The sequence below is a fragment of the Phyllobates terribilis genome, unplaced genomic scaffold (genome assembly GCF_046119375.1).
Source record: "Phyllobates terribilis strain yellow unplaced genomic scaffold, ASM4611937v1 Scaffold_460__1_contigs__length_1441810, whole genome shotgun sequence".
Lineage (NCBI taxonomy): Eukaryota > Metazoa > Chordata > Amphibia > Anura > Dendrobatidae > Phyllobates > Phyllobates terribilis.
In genome coordinates this window covers 268,890-293,577 of record NW_027363220.1, presented here as the reverse complement: position 1 = coordinate 293,577, position 24,688 = coordinate 268,890, and the positions used below count along the sequence as shown (strand labels likewise).

At 47.1% G+C, this 24,688-nt stretch overlaps 1 protein-coding gene across 1 annotated transcript in view; it reads right to left on the bottom strand.

Moving 5' to 3' along the window:
• LOC141229225 (microtubule-associated serine/threonine-protein kinase 3-like) overlaps window positions 1-12,575 on the bottom strand; it is a 33,046-nt gene extending 20,471 nt beyond the window's left edge. Inside the window, exons 1-7 of the mRNA XM_073667424.1 lie at window positions 12,567-12,575; window positions 8,975-9,140; window positions 8,770-8,868; window positions 8,405-8,527; window positions 8,151-8,260; window positions 7,958-8,049; window positions 7,425-7,561 (exon numbers count right to left, since the gene is read on the bottom strand). Of these exons, the coding sequence (XP_073523525.1) occupies window positions 7,425-7,561; window positions 7,958-8,049; window positions 8,151-8,260; window positions 8,405-8,527; window positions 8,770-8,868; window positions 8,975-9,140; window positions 12,567-12,575 (736 nt within the window). The remainder of the gene's footprint in view (window positions 1-7,424; window positions 7,562-7,957; window positions 8,050-8,150; window positions 8,261-8,404; window positions 8,528-8,769; window positions 8,869-8,974; window positions 9,141-12,566) is intronic.
• Between the last annotated feature and the right edge of the window lie 12,113 nt (window positions 12,576-24,688).

The following is a 24,688-nucleotide window of genomic DNA, read 5'->3' as shown; positions in this document are numbered from 1 at the left end:
CACAGTACCACTTCTCTTGTCCTATATACTGGGTGTAATTCTCAGTATCTGTATTATTCTGTATATATACACTGCACAGTGCCACTTCTCTTGTCCTGTATACTGGGTGTAATTCTCAGTATCTGTATTATTCTGTATATTATACTGGGTGTCATTCTCAGTATCTGTATTATTCTGTATATATACCCTGCACAGTACCACTTCTCTTGCCCTGTATACTGGGTGTAATTCTCAGTATCTGTATTATTCTGTATATATACACTGCACAGTACCACTTCTCTTGTCCTATATACTGGGTGTAATTCTCAGTATCTGTATTATTCTGTATATATACACTGCACAGTGCCACTTCTCCTGCCCTGTATACTGGGTGTCATTCTCAGTATCTGTATTATTCTGTATATATACACTGCACAGTACCACTTCTCTTGTCCTGTATACTGGGTGTAATTCTCAGTATCTGTATTATTCTGTTTATATACACTGCACAGTACCACTTCTCTTGTCCTGTATACTGGGTGTAATTCTCAGTATCTGTATTATTCTGTATACATATGTGTCACCCTGGCCTTGATGCCACAAGTGTAAATAAAGCTGTGTCTGAGAGCAAGGGGGAGGTTCTCTAGTCAGGGGAACATTAGCATGCAATGCCTCCTGCCTCAGGCCAATAGGGGGAGCTGTCTGCCCCTATAAAAGCTGGTACTGAGGGCAGGGTTAGGGAGAACTTGATGGCCTGTCTCAGGACTGAGACTTGTCCCAGAGCAGAGCAGGGACAGACAGTTGTATTGCACCTAAGAGGAAGTGTGGCAGGAGGAGAGCCACAAGCCAGAGACAAGAGGCGAAGAGAGCCTGTCTTGACAGATAAAAGACTTAATTTACCAGACTTTGGTGTCTGAGGCTGGAAGGATTCCACATCCCCCAGCAGATAACCAGTCCGCAAGGGACTGTATATTCCTTGGCCTAAGAAGCCTGGAGGCCCTGCCACAACCGAAGGGACCAGTAAAGCCGTACCAGGCCGGGAGCAGAAAGGAACCCACGTCGCAGGCCATACAGGCGAGAATACACGGAAAGCTCGGAAACGTGGGCTGTTACCCTATAACAAGGAGTTAGCCAGAAGGAGCGCAGAAAGCACGGTAGGCCTACACCCTCACCCTGACCAGGGCCAATTTCCCCGTTGCTCTCAGACATCCAGGTCCCTTCCTAGCTGGGACTGTTTGTGGGTCAATTTACCTGTTCTAGTAAAGACCCTGGACTGCAACCTGTTGTCTGCGTGCTCCTTGCTCCTCCAGCACTATCAGCACCGGGACTCTCACTACCATCACTCCCAACATCCACTACACTGCCCTGGGGCCGCACTCTTCCCGTGGGGAGTCACACCATCCCAGCTGCATACATCATCAGCCCCAGCGGTCTGCCTTGCAGCGGCGGTTCCTAATGACCGCAAATCCACGGGTGGCGTAGTCGGACATAATCATCAGCACATAACGGACTACCACTGGCCTGACCACCCTGAGCCACGGAACCGGGTTGCCACTACTACTCCCACCGTTTCCCTATTGCCCGGATCTGAGTGCCCCACGGCCCAGGGGGCGAGTCACATACACTGCACAGTACCACTTCTCTTGTCCTGTATACTGGGTGTAATTCTCAGTATCTGTATTATTCTGTATATATACACTGCCCAGTACCACTTCTCTTGTCCTGTATACTGGGTGTAATTCTCAGTATCTGTATTATTCTGTATATATACACTGCCCAGTACCACTTCTCTTGTCCTGTATACTGGGTGTAATTCTCAGTATCTGTATTATTCTGTATATATATGTGGCACCCCAGGGGTCTGGTTTCCACAGTAACAGCAATGTTATGTCTGAGAGCAGGTGGGAGGTCTCTTGGTCAGGAATCCTATGCATGCCACACCTCCTGCCCAGTCCTGGGAGGGGAAGAACTTCCCCTATATAAACCTGGGCTGAGGCAGGGTTAGAGAGTTCAGAGGGAGAGTTCAGCCAGGAGGGCTGACAGGGAGCTGTGGCTCCGGCTGGGCCCAGCTCCTGGGCCATGCCAGAAGTAGAGACAGAGAGGAGAAGCAGCTATAGGAAAGAGAGATCAGGAGCTCTGGGGAAGTCGTGCTAAAAGGAATCAGGGGCTGGCAGCTGTAGAGCTCGCCCTGATTGAAGAGTTACCACCGGACCCGGAGTCCGAGGCTGTGGGGACTAATCCTTACCCAGCAGCAGGAACCGACCGGCAGGGGATTTCAGGTCATCTGGCCAAGAAACCCGAAGGCACGGTCACACGCGTGGGACCAGCACTGCCGTCGTGGAGCGGAAGCCACTAGAAGGCCCCGAGTCACCGGCCATACGGGTGAGCACCACACGGTACACTCAGGGACGTGGGCTACTTATACCCGCTTCTAGCAAGGTAGCCAGAAGAGTATCGTTAGTTTGGGAGGCCTACAACTCCGCCTGGCCAGGGGAGATCCCATCTGCTCAAGGACTGACCAGGCCCCAATCGCTAGCCAGTACTCCGGAAGGGTCTATCGTTGTCACCAGTAAAGACCCTGAACTACACCGTACCGTCTCTGAGTGGTTCCTGCTACCCCCATCATCCACGTCGGCTGCCCTGAGGCCATACCCCTCCCGTTGGGGGTTATACTATCACGCTGCACAATCCTACCACCGGCCTCAGCGGTCTGCCCTGCAGCAGCAGCTCCTTAGCTGTACTCAACGGGTGGCGTAGTCGTCCAACATCTACCGCTAATACAGCGCCACTTAGTCTGACTCCCTGGGCACGGACCGGATCACCGCCACGGGACTACAACCCTCAAGAGATCCGGCTCCGGGTAAGCTCCCGCGTGCGCAACGCAGCGCGACACAGGCCCAGGGGCGCGTCAACTTTTGGCGTAGTCGGCAGGATTTCGTGCCCGCAACCACCGGGTACTGCGTGCCTGAAAAAGACTGTTCAAACTTACCTGTGGTGAAGATTCCCGCCATCCGGCGCCATCTTCCGCTTCCTTCCCGCCATCGGTGGAGTTTTCCCGCCATCCGGCGCTATCTTCAGCCTTCTTCCCGCCATACGTGGAGTTTTCCCGCCATTGGACGCCATCTTGAGGACGCCGCGCGGGAAGAAGAGGGGCGTGGACTCCGAAAGCGCGCGAGAACTGAAGCCCCGCCTCACGTCCGGACGTTGCGTAAGGTCCTGGAAGGAGCCCAGCAGACGCCGACGTCACAGGAGCGCGACGGAAGGTCCTCAACCCTGACGATCCACTGCGGAGCCGCGGCCTACGGAAGAGGATCATCGCAAGGTAGGCCACGGTCCACTAGGGGGGAGAAGGATGCCGGATACGGAGGAGAGCTTCACCGCTTCAACCCCCGCCAGCGCCACCGCTGTTGCGGTCATGCCTTTCACCATGCCCTATATCCCGGGGGCAGCCTGGCTACCCCAGTACTCAGGGGAGTCATATACCCTGCATGACTTTAGAGAAAAGCTGGATAGCCTCTTCCAGGTGTACCCCTCACAGAGGAGCAAAAAGTGAGCATCCTGGTGGCCCAATTAACCGGGGCAGCCCAAAGGGAGGTAAAGTCCTGGCCACCTGGGAGGAGGACTGTCGCAGAGATACTAACCCAGCTAACCGAGGAGGAGCTGCAGTACTACCAATACGAGGAAAGCCAAGAGGACCCGGACGGGTCTGAGGACTACCCTCAGGAGGGAGCACAAAGAGGACATAGCTACTGAAGGGAAGTAGCGTGAATAAAGAGCTGTAAATAGTTACCCGTAAGGGTACAAGGACTGCTGCTAATTAAAATATGGTCCCCGTTGGGATTAGTGAATTGTTCCCCATGTGCCCCTATCTTAAACCAGGCTGAGGACTGTGAGCAGCCATTCCTTATCCCCACTGGCCGAGGACTGAGAGCGGCCATATCCTGTAAATAATTATGTGTTTCTAGTAATTTATGGGAGTCTTTGGTGGATTTACCGGGAATCCTTTGTACATGGTTGGAGCGTAACCCAGGAATGGACTAAAGACTGTTAAGGACTCGGGGCAGGACAGACCCCTACCTGGTTACGTCTCCCTGTTTTGGTGAAATGGACACCTTACTTTTCTTCAAAGACTGCACCCAGTTGCGGACACGCCGTAACCATCTTTATGTGTTTTTCTTATTGTATTATTATTGTTTATACCTTGTTATGTTTTTCTAAAAATATGTTTAGTCCCGGAGTACTAAATTTCACTAGGGGGGAATGTGGCACCCCAGGGGTCTGGTTTCCACAGTAACAGCAATGTTATGTCTGAGAGCAGGTGGGAGGTCTCTTGGTCAGGAATCCTATGCATGCCACACCTCCTGCCCAGTCCTGGGAGGGGAAGAACTTCCCCTATATAAACCTAGGGCTGAGGCAGGGTTAGAGAGTTCAGAGGGAGAGTTCAGCCAGGAGGGCTGACAGGGAGCTGTGGCTCCGGCTGGGCCCAGCTCCTGGGCCATGCCAGAAGTAGAGACAGAGAGGAGAAGCAGCTATAGGAAAGAGAGATCAGGAGCTCTGGGGAAGTCGTGCTAAAAGGAATCAGGGGCTGGCAGCTGTAGAGCTCGCCCTGATTGAAGAGTTACCACCGGACCCGGAGTCCGAGGCTGTGGGGACTAATCCTTACCCAGCAGCAGGAACCGACCGGCAGGGGATTTCAGGTCCTCTGGCCAAGAAACCCGAAGGCACGGTCACACGCATGGGACCAGCACCGCCGTCGTGGAGCGGAAGCCACTAGAAGGCCCCGAGTCACCGGCCATACGGGTGAGCACCACACGGTACACTCAGGGACGTGGGCTACTTATACCCGCTTCTAGCAAGGTAGCCAGAAGAGTATCGTTAGTTTGGGAGGCCTACAACTCCGCCTGGCCAGGGGAGATCCCATCTGCTCAAGGACTGACCAGGCCCCAATCGCTAGCCAGTACTCCGGGAGGGTCTATCGTTGTCACCAGTAAAGACCCTGAACTACACCGTACCGTCTCTGAGTGGTTCCTGCTACCCCCATCATCCACGTCGGCTGCCTTGAGGCCATACCCCTCCCGTTGGGGGTTATACTATCACGCTGCACAATCCTACCACCGGCCTCAGCGGTCTGCCCTGCAGCAGCAGCTCCTTAGCTGTACTCAACGGGTGGCGTAGTCGTCCAACATCTACCGCTAATACAGCGCCACTTAGTCTGACTACCTGGGCACGGACCGGATCACCGCCACGAGACTACAACCCTCAAGAGATCCGGCTCCGGGTAAGCTCCCGCGTGCGCAACGCAGCGCGACACAGGCCCAGGGGCGCGTCATATACACTGCACAGTACCACTTCTCTTGTCCTGTATACTGGGTGTAATTCTTAGTATCTGTATTATTCTGTATATATACACTGCACAGTACCACTTCTCTTGTCCTGTATACTGGGTGTCATTCTCAGTATCTGTATTATTCTGTATATATACACTGCACAGTACCACTTCTCTTGTCCTGTATACTGGGTGTAATTCTCAGTATCTGTATTATTCTGTATATATACACTGCACAGTACCACTTCTCCTGTTCTGCTGAAGAAGAGGTGGCATTGGCTTTGGGGAGGGTCAGTACTGATGGGTTTATTATTTTCTATGTCTACAATCCTATGGTTAAATAAAACTTAATCCTGAACAACTTGTTTAAAAGGGTTATCTGAAGGTTGGAAATTGTCCTCTATCATTGGGATATGGAATAATTTTCTGATTGCTGGGGGTCCAACAGCCGGGACCCCCACTGTTTCCGAGAACCAGGGATTTGAAGAGCTCTGGGTGAATGGAGCGGTAGTCGATCATTCGCACTGCAGCTCCATTCACACGTGGCTTAATAAACATCCCCTATAATGGAGTGGTGAGGGGCATGAACAAGTAAAGCAAAATGTGCTGAACTTTTCATTGTGCCTCAATGGGATGAGGGGGGTGGTGATGTGGTATGTGGGCTGGTGGGGTTTGTGTGACAGGCGTGCATTTTCATTTTTCATCCCAGTCCAGCCCTGATTTATATATATATATATATATATATATATATAAATATATATATATATATATATATATATATATATATATAAAAATGCTTTTAAAAGCAGAAGTGTTAATATGTATTTTTTATCGCTTAGCAGAATGCAGAGTGAAGTTTGATAGATATAAGAAAATCTCAATAAATATAGAAGTTGTTTTTTTTTTTTTTATTAAGGATAGGGTAGAAGGATAAGGGATGAACAAAATCAGGGACAGAAGCAGTAGACAAAATCATAGTCAGGAAGAAATCCGGGTCAGATACCAGGTGATCAGTTTAAAAAGCCAAGTCAGGCGAGCAGTTTGGATACAGCGGAGCCTGGTGACAGAGGCATTACTGAAACAAGTCCGGGTAGAGGTGTTACAGTTAGAAGGCCACAGGTAGATGGTGAAGGTCCTTCTTTACAGGTCCAGCAGTGATGGTGGATCGGCTGTACTCCGCTAGATGCGGAGCTTTTCCGTCTTTTAGATGACACTTGGGCAACAGCGACAGCATGCAAATGCACGAGCTGCCCTGGATAGTCCACGCCGGCAGGATGATAAGATCCGGCGGAAGATGGAACCTAAGAGAAGAGAAATAAATACAATGTAAGTGATGGGACTCCATATTACATGATGCTACTGTGCGGTCAGTGTGGCCGGCCGGCCGGACAGCAGAGGAATCTTATTCACACAGATGTCCGGGGTCATTGTCAGCCATCATACATGTGACAATCCCATCACTGACAGATGACATCTGCTCCCCATGACTTATTCTCATCACTAACATCACACAACATGGAGATGATTCTCACACTTACCTCGTCTCTTTTTCCCCTTTTTCCCATTTTCTGAGTTTTGTTGGTCTATACTCAGATTCATTTCAGATTTTCTTTCCTCTTCAGTTGGAAATTCTGATCAGAAAGTAAAAAAAACTCAGTAAAGAAATATTCTTATAGGATCTGCTTTGTGTACTGTATATAGAAGAATTGTTCTAGTCCTGTCCCCTATAGTCCTGATAATCTGGCATTGCATTATTATAGGGCAGAATAAGTCCTATATACCGTTCATGACCTAATCTGAGGGGCATTAGATGTATCACTGATATAGAGCAGTAAGCGCCCTGTGTGCCGCCACGTGGTGCATCACTAATGAGCGATATTCTACTATAGGAGACGATGTCTCCTTATATTGAAGTGAGTTCCTGGATGCTAAAACGTATTTTACAGAATCCATGAAAACAATTCCTGGATAAAATGAAGGAAATAGAAATACAGTATGGGCCCATGGAAAACATAATTGGGATCCATGAAACCTGGACAACATAGGAGACCTAATACAGAAAAACCAAATATTTGAGCCTTGAAGTCAACATTCACCTTTTGATGCTGTACATACATACCTGATGATGGGGACGAGGATGACAAGCTGTTTATAGCATTGTCGCTATCAGATTCAGAAAACGATTCTTTCTGCCTGTCAGGAAGAATCAGGGGGTCGGACCAGAAGACCCAGGAGGTAACTTCCAACTCTCCCATTCTATGATTTAAGAAAAACATGTAAATCACAAGTCAATGCAGAATAAAAGGGGTGGTCTCACTAGAAGAACACCGACTAGAGGGCCTAATAGGACATATGACAGTCATAGTGAGGAAGGTTTTATGCTCCAATCTACCTTCTATGGATCAGAGCGAAAAACAACTAGCAATAATGGCTGGCATGTCATACTACATCTCTCCTACAGTATGGGCAGCTCTAATACGTGTGAATGGCTGCAATTATGAGCTATTATCACCAACGGTTTCTGAAGCCAAAAGCACAATGACCGCTAATCATTGAGGCTGAATTTGATATTATGGTATTTATGTCCTATATTATGTGTTGTGCATATATATCAGCCTGGAACTCCCATTAATGACCCCATAATCTACTCACATTTCTGAGATATTTGTATTGGTTGCTGGCGTACACTCTGGAGGAGACTTCTGGTCCTCATCATTCATCTTTCTGGTAGTGATGGTACAGAGCTAAACATGGACAAAAACAAGATATGAAATACTTTTTTTTACTTTTAGAGGTCTTTTTTGTTTCACATATTTTGGATTTATTGCGTACATACGGTACTTACTTTAGAAAGCCTTTCAGAAGAAGATGTAAAATTTTGGAAGTCAAGGTTCTCATTGTTCACACTTGTACCCTCCTCATCCTCTGAGACCGAATGGTCTATTTCAGAGTGATCTACAAAAGTAATGAAGTATTATTAGAGGTTGTTAGTATAAAACAGGCGTCATTTATCACAATATTAGTGGGTACTGATTATTACATTTTATGGAAGACAAGACAAACAGCCGCTTAGTCTAGATGATGTCTTCTTCTACTTACCGATAAATAAGCTGTTGTCCACATCTGAGGCAAGCTGAGGAATGTACTCTGGCTTCTGACTTAGAAGGTTGTTAAAATCTAAGTCACTCAGGAATGGATGACTCTTGATCTCAAGTGATCCTCCTGGAAAAAGAACAAAACAAAAGTGATGTGGACATTGTCAGAGATTGCTTCACATCTGAACAGTTTAACTTAATCTGAATTAATGACATAACTGAGTCAACATGAAGGAAGAAGACTGAAAGTCATAGTGTGGAGAACTAGAAATGGACAATCTGATAGAGAAGTGTTGATCCTCAAGGACATGAGTGATAAGTGTGATAGGTGAATATTAATACTAATATGAATAGTATTATATCTCTTACCTGTCCCAAGTCTATCTGCAGGATTTGTTCTGAGCAGCTCAGTAATCAGGTTCTGTGCATTGGGAGTAGGAGCGGAATTACAATCCCAAATTATGTCACCTGTTATACAGAAAATAAAATCTCTTTACTGGACTGTAAGCTAAAGCAAAGTAAACACCTAAACCAATGTAACTGATCAAAGCAATGGTCGGATCATTCCACTTACCAATGACAATCCTGTCATAAAGCTCAGCTACAGAATCTCCATCAAATGGTACAGATCCCGTGAGAAATTTATGTAGGATTATCCCCATTGACCACCAGTCAACAGGTCTTCCATAGCCTTCTTTCAGGATGACCTCTGGGGCGATGTAATATGGGGTGCCACATAACTGGAAAACAACAGAAGATAGAGATGAAAATGATAAAATGATTATTATAACACGTTCTCGCCATAAAAACACAATGACAAAAGATAAAATATCAATGGAAACGTTCTCTAGAAATGAAGAATGTAGAGAAGACACAATAGTGTGATGAGATTTGTAAAGAAAAAAAAACATATGCCAAAGGCAAGGTGAACAGATGGGGTATATTAGTTAACCAAATACCAAAGCAAAACAAAGAAAACCCCTTAAAATATAATCTTTAATAGCTACATTTAAAAGCACCCATATCAATATATGAAGACAAAATCCATAAAATGTACAATATATGGGTAGTGGGATAAACGTAGGATAATTGACATGCAGGCTTGCCCTAGAGATCCCAAATGGGCTGAGATCCCGCCTGCCAGTGGAGGTTGACACCCTAGCTAATCGGTTTGGCGCCCCCGCTCCACATCGGCACACCCTCCGTGACCCTATCCATCCCTAGACAGACATACACATATACAGATAATGATGAAAGGCAGACAGTCATGTTGCTGCTAACATGCTGAATGAAAAAAAGGCAATATTCAATGTATCAATTATATGGAAACAGGGAAGCTGATATAATGTAGTTCCACTAGTACAGAGAGCGATATCAAATGCACCAATCTATACACAATTCAGTATGATATATAAACCATCATTCAGAAGCCTATTATAGATACATAAAGTACATTAGTGCTGGCAATTACGGGCAACAAGAACAATATTATAAAAGCACGTGTGCTCAATTAACGGTAAACATAGGAACATAAATATGTCCAAAGTAGTAACAAGTCACCTATATAATGACATTGAGCATGAAGATAATAGTCTAGGACAGACGGTATATATAGACAACCTCATAACCACCCTGGCTAATCTATAGTCAGGACTGATCTACACAGGACACGTCCAAATGTTGGGACAGAGCATTATCCAGTGTGCGAATTACAAAAAAAGTTGCCAAAAAAGCATTTTAGTCAGCAGTAACCAGAGGACTTATCTGTAAATTGTCCCAACACGTTTCTCCCCCTCCTAATTTGGGGTTCATCAGGGGATCATAGTAGGAGATAGCCACAATGAGTCAGTGGACAGACGCGGGAGATAAATACACCCCGATCGGAGAATACTGCTGCCGCCACATTTTATGGATTTTGTCTTTATATATTGATATGGGTGCTTTTAAATGTATCTATTAAAAGTTATATTTAAGATCTTTCTTTGCTTTGGTCCTTGGAGATTTGTAAAGAACAATCTAAATTCCTGTAAGTGTTACCCACCTCACGGTCCAGGAACTCCCTGGTGATGTCCTCCGCTAATTCCTTGTAGGTGTTGGTTTTTGGTATCATGACACCAACTTTTGAAATCCCAAAATCGGTAACTTTTATGTGTCCAGCAGATGTAATCAGGAGGCTGTGGAAGAGAAGATGGTTTTAGCCTCACAGACCGTATGATAATAAATGATAACTTCCCCCCTTTATTATACTACGAGGGGCACTTACTTACCCGGCTTCAGGTCTCTGTGCACCACACCGTAGCTATGGAGGTATTCCACAGCAAGAACCGCTTCTCCAAAGTATAAGCGGGCCAAGGGGACAGATAGAGGACCCCTGGTGCTTAGGAGGGTCTCACAGTCGCCACCTATAGAAGAAAGGAAATATGACCGGTGAGTGGTTTATACAGCAGATCACCATGATGTATAATGGGAAGTGAGCGGAGACATTGGGATAGGAGAGAATATAAACAGATATAATGTATAGTGCACATAATATTAGTCTGAATCGATGGAGAAATGTCCTCCATGTAACTAATAACATAAAGTGATGTCACATCTCGTCTACAGCTGGAGATACTGACATGCTCAGTGCGGACTTACAGGGAGATCACACAGACTGTGGCGGACAGAGAAATCTCAGGGCCCCATAGCAAAAGTTCTAACTGCACGCCCCTTCAAAAAAAAACCCTTATTGAAGTCAATCGATGTTCTCAACAGCAATACACCTTTTATAGCCATTTTAGCGTATGATGCTCCCAAAAATGCCCCCACCCACAGACTGAGTTAGATATCCCCACAGTGAAATCTTAATCCAGTTTCACCTTACAGATATGATGTAGCACCTGTCTATAATGTCCCCACTCAGTATGAGGCCAGTCACAGCCCCCTACTTAGTATAATGGCGCCCAAACCCCCCCCTACTTAATATAATGGCCCCCATAGCCCCTCAGACAATATAATGGTCTCCACCACTGCCAATCAGTATGATGGCCCCCAAAGCCAATCAAACAGAATTAGGATCCCCACACAGAATAAGGACCCCCACTGCACACCATTCAATATGAGGACCCCCAGGGGGTGTAGGGGCATGTACAGTCACCAACTCAATATAGCGGCATTCACAGTCCCCTATAGCCCCTCACACGGCACACCATTCAGTATTATGGTACCCACAACCCTCAATTCTCAGTATTATGGCTTCCACCAATCTCACAACTCAGTATTATGCCCCCACCAGCCCAATAACTAAGTATAATTGCTCTCACCAGCCCCACCACTCAGTATTATGGCCCTCAGCAGCCCCACCACTCAGTGTTATTGCCCCCAACAGTCCCTCCACTTAGTAGTAAGGCACACAATAGCCCCACTACTCAGTATTATGGCCCCCACCAGCCTCAAGACTCAGTATTATGGCGCTCACCAGCCCCACCACTCATTGTTACGGCCCCTACCAGCCCCACCACTTAGTAGTAAGGCACCCACCACTCAGTACTACCACCTCCACCAGCCCCACCTCTCAGTATTATGGCCCCCACCAGCATCAACACTCAGTATTATCGCTCTCACCAACCCCACTACTCAGAATTATGGCCCTTATTAGCCCCACCACTCAGTGTTATGGCCCCCACCAGCCCCACCACTTAGTAGTAAGGCACCCACCAGCCCCACCACTCAGTACTATAGCCCCCACCAGCCCTACCTCTCAGTATTATGACCCCCACCACTACTTAGTGTTATGGCCCCCACCAGCCTCACCACTTAGAATTATCGCCCTCACCAGCCTCACCACTCAGTATTATGGCCACAACCAGCCCTACCACTCAGCATATGGTCTCCACCTGCCCCATCACTCAGTGTTATGGCCCCCACCAGCCCCACCTGTGCAGTGTAAGTACTGAGACTCCACACTACAGATGCAATATTGTGGCGTCATCGAAGAACCTGCAGTACACGGAGTCTCGGACCCATCTGCGGAGGCTGAATGGTGGATTTAGGAACCTTTGGCTCCCTGATCCACCATTGTTTTCATCGGTATTCATATTCTGACAATGTGAATACCACTGAAATTGTGATGACAGGTGGTGGAATGGGGCCCAGTGCCGAGCGGTGCCAGGCCCGATCTGACTCACTGGCACCATAGCACTGCTGCACACAGATCAATGAATTTCCAGACATCTTGGTAATAGAAAACCTACAGTAAATGCACTGTGAGGATGTAACTGTCCTAATTTTCCTAATTATATGAGCAGTGATAAGATGTAAGCAGACATGGGCTGAATATACTACAATATACATGTCCTACCTCCTACATACTCCATGACCATACACAGGTGAGATTTCGTTGGAAAGGAGCAGAGCATGGAGACCACGAAGGGACAATCAGCGAATGTTAGGATGTCCCTCTCCAGAAAGGCCAATGCCACTCTTTTTGGAGTGTTCAGGTTTCGCTTGAACATTTTCTTCAAAGCAAAGATCTGGTGTGAGTCTTTATGGTGCGCTAAGTAGACGGCACTGGAGAGAAAGAGAATCAATGGTTAGAATGAATCTTTACTACAAGAACATCTATAGAAGTCATTATATAATGTTTTGTACTAATGTTTAATGCTAGAAGTCTGTCCGTCACTGGAAGTCCATGTCTAGAATTTGATAAAAGATCACTACATAGATCACCTATGGGAGGTGTCCACAATGCCACGTCCGCCGGAGCCCTCACCCAGGTCACATTACAGATGAGAGAATCTACTGAAATTATTCTTGGGCAGATTCACTACATTTGACCAGTAGATACGATTCAGTGCAAATAAAAGTTGGCCCAAATTAAAAGTGCTCCAATTGCCATAACATGACGTTAATTATGCTCCCGCATACCCCAAGACATAACAACATACTAAATGGAGGGGAGCGAAGGAGCTACAAAAAATGAAACCCATTATAGCCACTTGTCCTCTGTGCCAGTCTTTATTGCTGAGACCAGGGAGTAGACTCACATGGTCATGGTGGAGGTTGGGGGGTGCAGATGTCATTGATGAAATTTCGTGTCACCCCCTCACTTGACCATGTGTTGCCAATTACTCTTATCAGTTCGCTAATGGATTCCGAAAAGAACAGACCGGTGCGGAGGATCGGGAAGCTCTGATGGGGGTGGCAGTGTAAGAACAGATGAGGGTCTAGGACAGGCAGGTGTAATATATTATTCTATTTTAATCCCTTTCCTTAACAGTTTGTTTTCCTACAGATCATATAATTTCCCTATGATAACACTGAAGGGCAGAGCACAGAGTCTGGAGCATTGTCATTGGGAACCTTGAGAAACGTGGATTATGCCAACAGAAAACTCACCCAAAACTTCCACTGCTGATCAGTTTGGATGTCCCATAGTCGCTCTTATGCGGCTGTCTTGACGGGGTCAATGATTTGATCACGCTCTATAAAAGAATAAGAAATTATATAAAGATATAGAAGCTGCTGGAAAAAAGCTCTAGATGCAAAAACGTCTCCCTTCTGTCATCTCCTCTTAGAATAGAGACATCCCATGGTTATATGGGGACAATACTGGACGTGTCATTCCCACCCCATAATCTGGTGATACACCGACATCTCTCTCCATGATACTTACACCGTCAGATTGTTGGATCTCCGGGATCTCACAGATTCTACTGTCAGCATACGCCAACACAGTTGTTTCTAAAAGAGTGAAAAAATTATGAAGAAATAAAATGTATTAGACGATATTAATCCTACATATATATTACAACAATATAACTCAGACATGACAAGATGTCTGTAAATGGGAATAATACTTATTATATAGGGATTCCAAATATGTGAACGTACGGCGCATCCATGAATAAATGTAATGGAAATGATGGAGGACCCCCCAATGATCACATGAATGAGGACCCCCCCACCCTCGCTGTACATGTGAGTGATGGTAAGAGAGCTGAAGCATAGGAGCAATATGCAGATTATCCTGGAAGTGCACTGGGGGCGTGTCACAGTATGGATTTCTTCTTCCACGCCCCCAGTGCACTTCCATGCTGATTTGTATACGGCTTCTACATTAGATTTCCCTTGACTGAGACATTGGTTTTCTGCAAAAAATTATTACAGAGAAATGGCCAGTACAGTCATACCACAATATGCAAAAATGTGCTGACAGGCTCCCATTACACAGAATATACAGAGTAAATGTAAGATTATTCCCTGTTCTGTATAATATCTGGATATTTCTTGTAGGAGGTCGGGTGATCGGCTTACCTGTAGTCAGATCGCTGTTCAGTCCCGGGATTAGATTTTGCTCGTCTTTGGTGTCGCCTTCTGCTGTTTCCTGATAGATATAATATATATAATTAACATGTGGAACCTTACACTAAATCATCACATAGATAAATCAGGAAGGACTAAACCTGCATTTACAGATGCAGCCAATTGTAACTGTACAAATCAGACGTGTGCTAGAGAAGATGACGGCTCCTTACCAGGCGTTCCAATGAGCGAGCCGGACGCTCCAGTACACACAGGACTTTTTCGGCCAGGTCTTTAATAAAAGCCAAATCTCCATATTGAGATCTTTCTTCAGCCTAAAAAGAGGAAAAGAAACAAAAAGGAAAATTTTGAGATGAGAAAGGTCACAATGGAGGAGGCCGCCATTGTATGTGACATTTGCTCCTCTCTGCAGATACAATAACTCTGGGGACTCATCGTGTTTTATATTGGAGGAAAGAAACTTCTATCCCACCATTATCTATAATATAACCAGGGATGGGTCCTTCTTTCAGAAGCCGCTATAGACTGCGCAAGCGCACTGTACGAACACATCCACACCGGGAGGAGGACGGGGATGGAGGAGGAGTGTGGTGCCAGAAATAGAGGTATGCGTCATTTCATCATGGCTATGGGGGGTCTCCTGCTAAAAGTGGGGAGGCTATGGAGGCAGTGGCGTACCGCCAATGGCGGCAGGCCACGCCACTGCTATGGGGCCCGTGAGCCGGGGGGGGGGCCCATAGCAGTCGCCTGCACCGTGTATGCCCCGCAGCGGGGCCCTTGCAACAGGCTCCGCTCCCAGGCCCGGCGTTAGCACCCGGGCAAGTGTCGGGTCCCTGAGCAGGCGGGGGGCCCCGCTCCGCTCAGGGCCCCGGCACAATACTTACCTCTCCCCGTGCCTCCGCAGCTCCGGTGTCTTCCGCGTCCTGTGCTGTGACGTCTCAGGTTAGAGGGTGGGATGACGTCTTTCCACCACACCCTCTGCTGAGCAGTCACAGTGCAGAGCGGGAAGACAGCGACGCTGAGGAGTCCAGAGCAGAGCAGCGGCAGCAGGTGAGGTGAGTATGTCATTTTTTTTTTTTTTTAATGTATGGAGGCCTGGGGCCCATACACTATATAAGGGCTCGTACACTGTATGGAGGACTATATGGGGGCCCATACACTGTGTGGAGGACTATATGAGGGGCAGTATACTGTATGGATGACTATATGGGGGCCAGTATACTGTATGGAGGACTATATGGGGGCCAGTATTCTGTAGGGAGGACTATATGGGGGCCAGTATTCTGTAGGGAGGACTATATGGGGGCCCATACACTGTGTGGAGGACTATATGAGGGCCAGTATACTGTATTGAGGACTATATGGGGGCCAGTACACTGTATGGAGGACTATATGGGGGCCAGTATTCTGTATGGAGGACTATATGGGGGCCAGTATACTGTATGGAGGACTATATGGGGGCCAATACACTGTATGGAGGGCTATATTGGGACCCATACACTGTGTGGAGGACTATATGAGGCCAGTATTCTCTATAGAGGACTATAAGGAGGCCGGTATACTGTATGGAGGACTATATGGGGGCCAGTACACTGTATGGAGGACTATATGCAGGCCAGTATACTGTATGGAGAGGACTATATGGGGGCCAGTATTCTGTATGAAGAATGTCTTATACTGTGTGGAGGACCATAGGGAGTGCATTATACTGTGTGGAGGACCATAGGGAGTGCATTATACTGTGTGGAGGACCATTGGGAGTGCATTATACTGCGTGGAGGACCATAGGGAGTGCATTATACTGTGTGGAGGACCATGGTGAGTGCATTATACTGTGTAGAGGACCATGGCGAGTGCATTATACTGTGTGGAGTACCATGGCGAGTGCATTATACTGTGTGGAGAGGTGTGGGGCCATTATACTACATGGAGGGCTGTGTGGGGGTCACAGTTGGGGGATCATACTGTGTTGGAGTCACCATACTTTGCCTTGAGAGTTGAGGTGGGGTACGGTAGAGTCATTATACTGTGCATGTGGAGGAATTCACCATGGGGGTAACATACTGTGTTTAGGGGGGGCACTGTTGTTGGCATCATACCTTATGGGGAAATAAAAGAGGAATCTAGGACTTCAGCAGGAGAAAAATTACTGTGTAAAGGCTGGAAAGTTATGAGATATGCTCTTCCTTGATCCCCGACAATTTTCACTTTTTTGGAGGGGCTCCATTTAGCGCTTCTGCTATGGGGCCCCATGATTCCTATGTACGCCTCTGTATGGAGGTCTCCTGCTGGACGTGGAGAGGCAATGGGGGTCTCCTGCTGGACGTGGGGAGGCTATGGGGGTCTCCTGCTGGATGTGCGGAGGCTATGGGGGTCTCCTGATGGACATGCAGAGGCTATGGGGGTCTCCTGCTGGACATGCAGAGGCTATAGGGGTCTCCTGCTGGACGTGAGGAGGCTATGGCGGTCTCCTGCTGGACATGCGGAGGCTATGAGGGTCTCCTGCTGGACATGCGGAGGCTATGGGGGTCTCCTGCTGGACGTGCGGAGGCTATGGGGGTCTCCTGCTGGACGTGCAGAGGCTATGGGGGTCTCCTGCAGGACGTGCGGAGGCTATGGGGGTCTCCTGCTGGACGTAGGGAGGCCATGGGGGTCTCCTGCTCGATGCGTTGAGGCTATGAGGGTCTCCTGCTGGATGTGGGGTGGCTATGGGGGTCTCTTGCTGGACATGGGGAGTCTATGGGAGTCTCCTGCTGGACGTGCAGAGGCTATGGGGGTTTCCTGCTGGACGTGGGGAGGCTATGGGGGTCTCCTGCTGGACGTGGGGAGGCTTTGAGGGTCTCCTGCTGGACCGGGGAAGGCTATGGGGGTCTCCTGCTAGACGTGTGAATGCTATGGGGGTCTTCTGCTGGACGTGGGGAGGCTATCGGGGTCTCTTGCTGGACATGCAGATGCTAAGGGGGTCTCCTGCTGGAGGGGTGGAGGCTATGGAGGTCTCCTGCTGGACGTGGGGAGTCTATGGGAGTCTGCTGCTGGACGTGCAGAGGCTATGGGGTCTCCTGCTGGACGTGGGGAGGCTATAGGAGTCTCCTACTGAATGTTGGGAGGCTATGGGGGTCTCCTGCTGGACATGAGGAGTTTATGGGGTTCTACTGCTGTACATGGGGAGGTTATGCGGTATCTTGCTCAATGCATTGAGGCTATGGGGGTCTCCTGCTGGACGTGTGGAGGCTATGAGGGTCTCCTGCTGGACGTGAGAAGTCTATGGGAGTCTCCTGCTGGACGTGCAGAGGCTATGGGAGTCTCCTGCTGGACATGCAGAGGATATGGGGGTCTCCTGCTGGATGTGGGGAGGCTATGGGGGTCTCCTGCTGGATGTGCGGAGGCTATGGGGGTCTCCTGCTGGACGTGTGGAGGCTATGGGGGTCTCCTGCTGGATGTATGGAGGCTATGGGGGTCTCCTGCTGGAGGTGGGGAGGCTATGCGGGTCTCCTGCTGGACATGCGGAGGCTATGGGGGTCTCCTGCTGGATGTATGGAGGCTATGGGGGTGTCCTGCTGGATGTGGGGAGGCTATGGGGGTCTCCTGCTGGATGTATGGAGGCTATGGGGGTCTCCTGCTGGATGTGGGGAGGCTATGGGGGTCTCCTGCTGGATGTGCGGAGGCTATGGGGGTCTCCTGCTGGACGTGTGGAGGCTATGGGGGTCTCCTGCTGGATGTATGGAGGCTATGGGGGTCTCCTGCTGGAGGTGGGGAGGCTATGCGGGTCTCCTGCTGGACATGCGGAGGCTATGGGGGTCTCCTGCTGGATGTATGGAGGCTATGGGGGTGTCCTGCTGGATGTGGGGAGGCTATGGGGGTCTCCTGCTGGATGTATGGAGGCTATGGGGGTCTCCTGCTGGATGTGGGGAGGCTATTGGGGTCTCCTGCTGGATGTGCGGAGGTTATGGGGGTCTCCTGCTGGATGTGTGGAGGCTATGGGGGTCTCCTGCTGGACGTGGGAAGGCTATGGGGGTCTCCTGCTGGATGTGGGGAGGCTATGAGGGTCTCCTGCTGGACCAGGGGAGGCTATGGGGGTCTCCTGCTGGATGTGCGGAGGCTATGAGGTTCTCCTGCTGGACATGGGGAGGCTATGGGGTCTCCTGCTGGATGTGTGGAGGCTAAAGGGGTCTCCTTCTGGATGTGGGGAGGCTATGGGGTTCTCCTGCTGGACATGGGGAGGCTATGGGGGTCTCCTGCTCTATGCGTTGAGGCTATGAGGGTCTCCTGCTGGATGTGGGGAGGCTATGGGGGTCTCTTGCTGGATGTGGGGAGGTTATGAGGGTCTCCTGCTGGACCACGGGAGGCTATGGGGTCTCCTGCTAGACCTGCGGAGGCTATGGGGGTTTCCTGCTGGACGTGGGGAGGCTATAGGGGTCTCCTGCTCGATGCATTGAGGCTATGGGGGTCTCCTGCTGGATGTGTGGAGGCTCTGGGGGTCTCCTGATGGACGTGGGGAGGCTATGGGGGTCTCCTGCTGGATGTGGGGAGGCTATGAGGGTCTCCTGCTGGACCGGGGGAGACTATGGGGGTCTCCTGCTAGACGTGTGGAGGCTATAGGGGTCTCCTGCTGGACGTGGGTAGGTTATAGGGGTCTCCTGCTTTATGCATTGAGGCTATGGGGGTCTCCTGCTGGATGCAGGGAGGCTATGGGGGTCTTCTGCTGGATGTGGGGAGGCTATGGGGGTCTCCTGTTGGAGGTGGGGGGCTATGGGGGTCTCCTGCTGGAGGTGGGGAGGTTATGGGGTTCTCCTGCTGGACATGGGGAGGGTATGGGGGTCTTCTGCTGGACGTGGGGAGACTATAGGGGGTCTCCTGTTGGAGGTGGGGAGGCTATGGGGGTCTCCTGCTGGACGTGTTTAGGCTATGGGGGTCTCCTGATGGACATGGGGAGGCTATGGGGGTCTCCTGCTGGACGTGGGGAGGCTATGAGGGTCTCCTGCTGGACCGGGGGAGACTATGGGGGTCTCCTGTTAGATGTGCGGAGGCTATAGGGGTCTCCTGCTGGACGTGGGGAGGTTATAGGGGTCTCCTGCTTGATGCATTGAGGCTATGGGGGTCTCCTGCTGGACGTAGGGAGGCTATCCTGCTGGATGTGGGGTGGCTATGGGGGTCTCTTGCTGGACGTGGGGAGTTTATGAGAGTCTCCTGCTGGACGTAGGGAGGCTATGGGGGTCTCCTGCTGGACGTAGGGAGGCTATGGGGGTCTTCTGCTGGACGTGGGGAGGCTATGGGGGTCTCCTGCTGGACGTGGGGAGGCTATGGGGGTTTGCGTGTGCGCATACTACGCTATCCGGCTCCATTTTATTGAAGACACTCTATGTGTGAATTCGCAGACACAGTGTCTTTAAAAAAATGGTGCCGAAATTGTACCAATAAAAATGCTTGTCACCAGGGTGTAGAACGGGTTCAATTATCTATATGGAGAAGTTTTGTGCGGAGCGTCCGCTATTTACCTGCTGTAGTAATGTCCTGATGTTATGAAGTAAATCCGTCACATACTCTGAGGTGAGATGACCTTGTTGGTATTTGGTCAGGCAGTTCCTTACTAGCTGCACCACCAGCCGGTGAGTGAAGCTGAGGACGCCATCGGGTGGTAGAAGCACAATGTTAGGGCGATTGTTGATAAGAATACCCCATAGTGCTTGTACCTGAAAATTATCCAGAAAAAATCCGGCCATAGTGAGAAACTGTAAGTGCGCTCAGTAACTAGCTATGGAGCCAAAATGGCACCCGCTACCCTGTGTACATTGTAGAAGTAGTGACTGTGAGCTGTGATGTCATAATGGGCGAGCATCACCAGTGATGTCATGATGGAATCTTGTGATAGAATCTTCAAGAGGCGACTCTGCACAAACAGATGCTGCCGAGCAATGTGTACAGTGGAAACTCCATAGAATAAAATCCATCTCCATGTTATCATGACCGTTCTCTTTTATTTCCAATTAGAACACAACCAGTATAAGGGTAAGTTCACACGTTGCATTTTTGCAGCATTTTTTGTTCAACAAAAACCAAACTGGTGGCAGGAAAAACATTGAGTAAAATACGCACGTTTTTGCTGTGTTTTTAATTGTTTTTTTTCTCATTCATTTGAATTGGTGAAAAACGCTGCAACGGCCCTAAACGATTGACAAGCTGCAGAATACTAAAAACACTAGAAAAGAAACGCAGCATGTGAATGAGACTTCAGAAATCTCAGTCACTAAGCTCGTACTTTAAAGTGCAGTGTTATTGCCGCAGAAAAACAGCCAATTGTGAACACACCCAAAAGATATACTCCGTCATATGGGAAATAATGTGTAGATTTATTCCTCATTTGTCTTTTTTTTCTCCATAGAACATTTTAGTTTACTATTAACAACTGTGACAAATATTGAAGAATTAATAAAAAGTGATAAATCATTTACATCATTGTCATTGATCGTTGTGTCTTTATAAAGTTCAATCCTTTACCTTGTTGTGTTTAGGTCGCGAGATCGTGCAGCTGCAGGAGCGGTGAGCCGCTGTCAGAGTCGGCCAGACTCCCTATAAAGCCGGTTTCACACGTCCATATATTTCCAGTACCGGAAAGGAAAAAACGGTACCAGAGATATCCGTGTCCCATGTGTCCCTGTTTGTCACACGTGTGGCAACAGTGTGCCGCATCAGGATCACACGTACCGGCACCTGGGAATTAGCGTTACATTTTAGTGGGTTTGATATGGTTATTTCTGCTAACATCCATCCACAGTTTTAGTAAAGTGCCGTGAGCAGCAGAAAGTGCACACAGTGTAAGATCCTCACCATGGTCCTCCACACAGTGTAAGACTCTCGCCATGGTCCTCCACACAGTATAAGACACTCGCCATGGTCCTCCACGCAGATTAATGCACTCCCTAAGGTCCTCCACACAGTATAATGCACTCCCTAAGGTCCTCCACACAGTATAATGAACTCCCTATGGTTCTCCACACAGTATAATGAACTCCCTATGGTTCTCCACACAGTACATTGCACTCCCTATGGTCTTCCACTAAGTATAATGCACTCCCTATGGTCCTCCATGCAGTAAAATGCACTCCCTATGGTCCTCCACGCAGTATAATGAACTCCCTATGGTCTTCCACGCAGTATAGTTCACTCCCTATGGTCTTCCACACAGTATAATGCACTCCCTATGGTCATCCACACAGTATAACGTACTCCCTATGGTCCTCCACACAGTATAATGCACACCCTATGGTCCTCCACACAGTATAATGCACACCCCATGGTCCTCCACACAGTATAATGCACTCGCCATGGTCCTGCACACAGTATAATGCACTCCCCATGGTCCTGTATGCAGTATAGTGCAGCCCTCCAAAGAGTAAAATGCGGTCCCCCACCATAGGGTAAAATGCAGCCCCAGTCCTCCAGTATTATCAGGACATACTGATTTAAAAATAAATAAATACATACTTACCGCTCCTCGTTCCCCGCTGCTTCAGTCTCTGCAGCTGATCACCTCAGCAGCTGCCAGCTCCACTGTCTGGCACAGCGTGGCGCGTCATCATGCCGCAGCGTCAGACGCAGAGGAGGAATGATGGGAGAGGGAGTGTCACATGAAGCTCCCTCCTCCATCATTGCTTTCAACCAGGGCCGGCTCCAGGTTTTCGTGGGCCCTGGGCGAAAGGGTCTCAGTGGGCCCCTGTAACACTGTAAAATAATACTCTTTCTGTATTATTTTTTTCTACTGAGGACTTCGCAAAGTATCAATATCACGATATTCTTATAAAAAAAATGTATCTATTTATTCTTGGATTGTCCATTAAATAGAATCAGATTGCAGCAGGTACATACAATAATTAGTTATAAAGTAATTGTCCATTTGTCCATAATTAGCTTAATTGTTGAGATTCACCCATCTTTCCTTGGATTCTGGCTGGTAAATCATGTCTTTGTCCAGCACGTGTCCAGGCCTACATGTCAGATACTTCTCAGCATGAAGATTCTTCTTGTGGGGTGGGCAGAGCAAGAGAGCCCCCCCTTTGTGTACCATGGGCTTTTATAGCCAGTCGTATGGACACCTGTTCTACATATGGTAGTGAACCAAAAATACACACACAAATAGCGCATGTCAACTAGACACGATGGCTGAGGCATAGAACTCAGATTTAAGAAAAATGATTATCGATTATTAATTATTTAACATTCCCCCCTTTTTGAGGATAAAAAGGACTGAAAAATCCTCAAAAGAAAACAGGTTTATCATTAGGATAACAATAATTTTTTTTCCTTTTCTTCTTCCTTGGCAATATTATTAAATTTCCATAATAATAATAATAATAATAATAATAATATCAATATCGGATTATTGTTATATAATGATGTGAATTCATGTTATGGTAAGCCGTGACTAATATTCATTTAATATGTATAATTATACTTCCCTATATCTAAATCGAAGCAATCGCGGGTCCAATCGTCATCATCTGATGTCATCGGGTCGTCGTCTTGTCTTCTTCTTGGTTGTTTTATAACACAGTCTATAAACTGTGCTCTTTATTAGAAAGATCATGTGTGTCAATTGATAAGAAAAAACAAAGTCCATGGATGAAATGTAGCTTTAATATCTGTGTGATGTCACCTGGACTTACGTTGGATAGTTCTGGAATCTTCCGTGTCGTCCGCACTGGTCTCGTGTCACTTTTGGAACAGATGTGACGTCTTTGGTCAGTAAAGCAAGGGTTAACTTGACACTTCCCTGCTTTATATAGCCCCATAACCAGTACTCAGTCCTTTATATACAGGACACATATGCCAGGTATTACCTGTTCACCAGCTTTCATTGAAGCGTTGCAGGTGATAGGAAACCACTGGAACGTGATGAAACTTGAACACAACACAGTACATATAGGATCATCGTCCTCTGCCGTCCCGGTGATCAGTGGTGTGAATTGTATTGTATGTAATGGACACAGTCTATGATCACTCAGCATTCACACCTGTTACCTTCTGAGACCTCCGGATATCGGTTGCTTCTTCTTGTAACCTTTGAGAGTCTCTTTGATTTATAAATATGAAAAGTCTTTATTAAGATAGAATTCATAATTGCGATGTCTTGATTGATGTCTTCATTCCCTAATCTGGTACCAAATCTGGCAGTTTTTCCTAACCTATAATATCACAGCGTACCATAGCAATCAATAATATCCATCTAATTATTATCAAAATATAAAAATAAATTATGTTTGGAATAATAAACAATAATAGATAATAATTCATTATTAATCAAGTTCTCCATATGATAGAACATTTTTATGTCATAGGGGTAATTACCTTTTCCAACCCATAGGTGTCAGTGTGTTTTGAAACAAGTGTTTATATCTTTATTAAACCAATAATACCAAAGAATGTATACTGCTGAACTAAAATGAATAAATATATGAATGTATGAAGGAATGAATGAATGAATGAATGAATTGTTGTGTTTACTCAGAAAATGTAAACATTTTTCTTATATTAATTCATATCATCATTATATTTGATGAAGCAATATTCTTGTACTTGACATTACTCCATTAAATATTAATGTGTTTTCTCAATTGAAATCTTGAACTGAATTAAAATCAAAAATTGAGAATTAAAAATGAAAAATGGAAAAATAAGAAAATAAGTAAGAATACAATTTTAAAAATGAAAAATAAAATTAAGAGTAAAAATAAGAATAAAAATAAAAATAAGACCTTTAAATTGTAATGACAAATGCAGAGTAATTATATTCTCCATAAAAAATACCCTTATATCTCCATTATCTGGATGATTTCATATTTGTCATAACCTTGTATCACCAAAAAATTATTAAACTATGCAACTTTGCATGTAATACCCTTCTTAATTATACCATAGTACCTTATTATTATTTCTTCTTTATTAAAATGTGTGGAAAATAAGTATTGATCAAAAGTGATTATGTAATCAG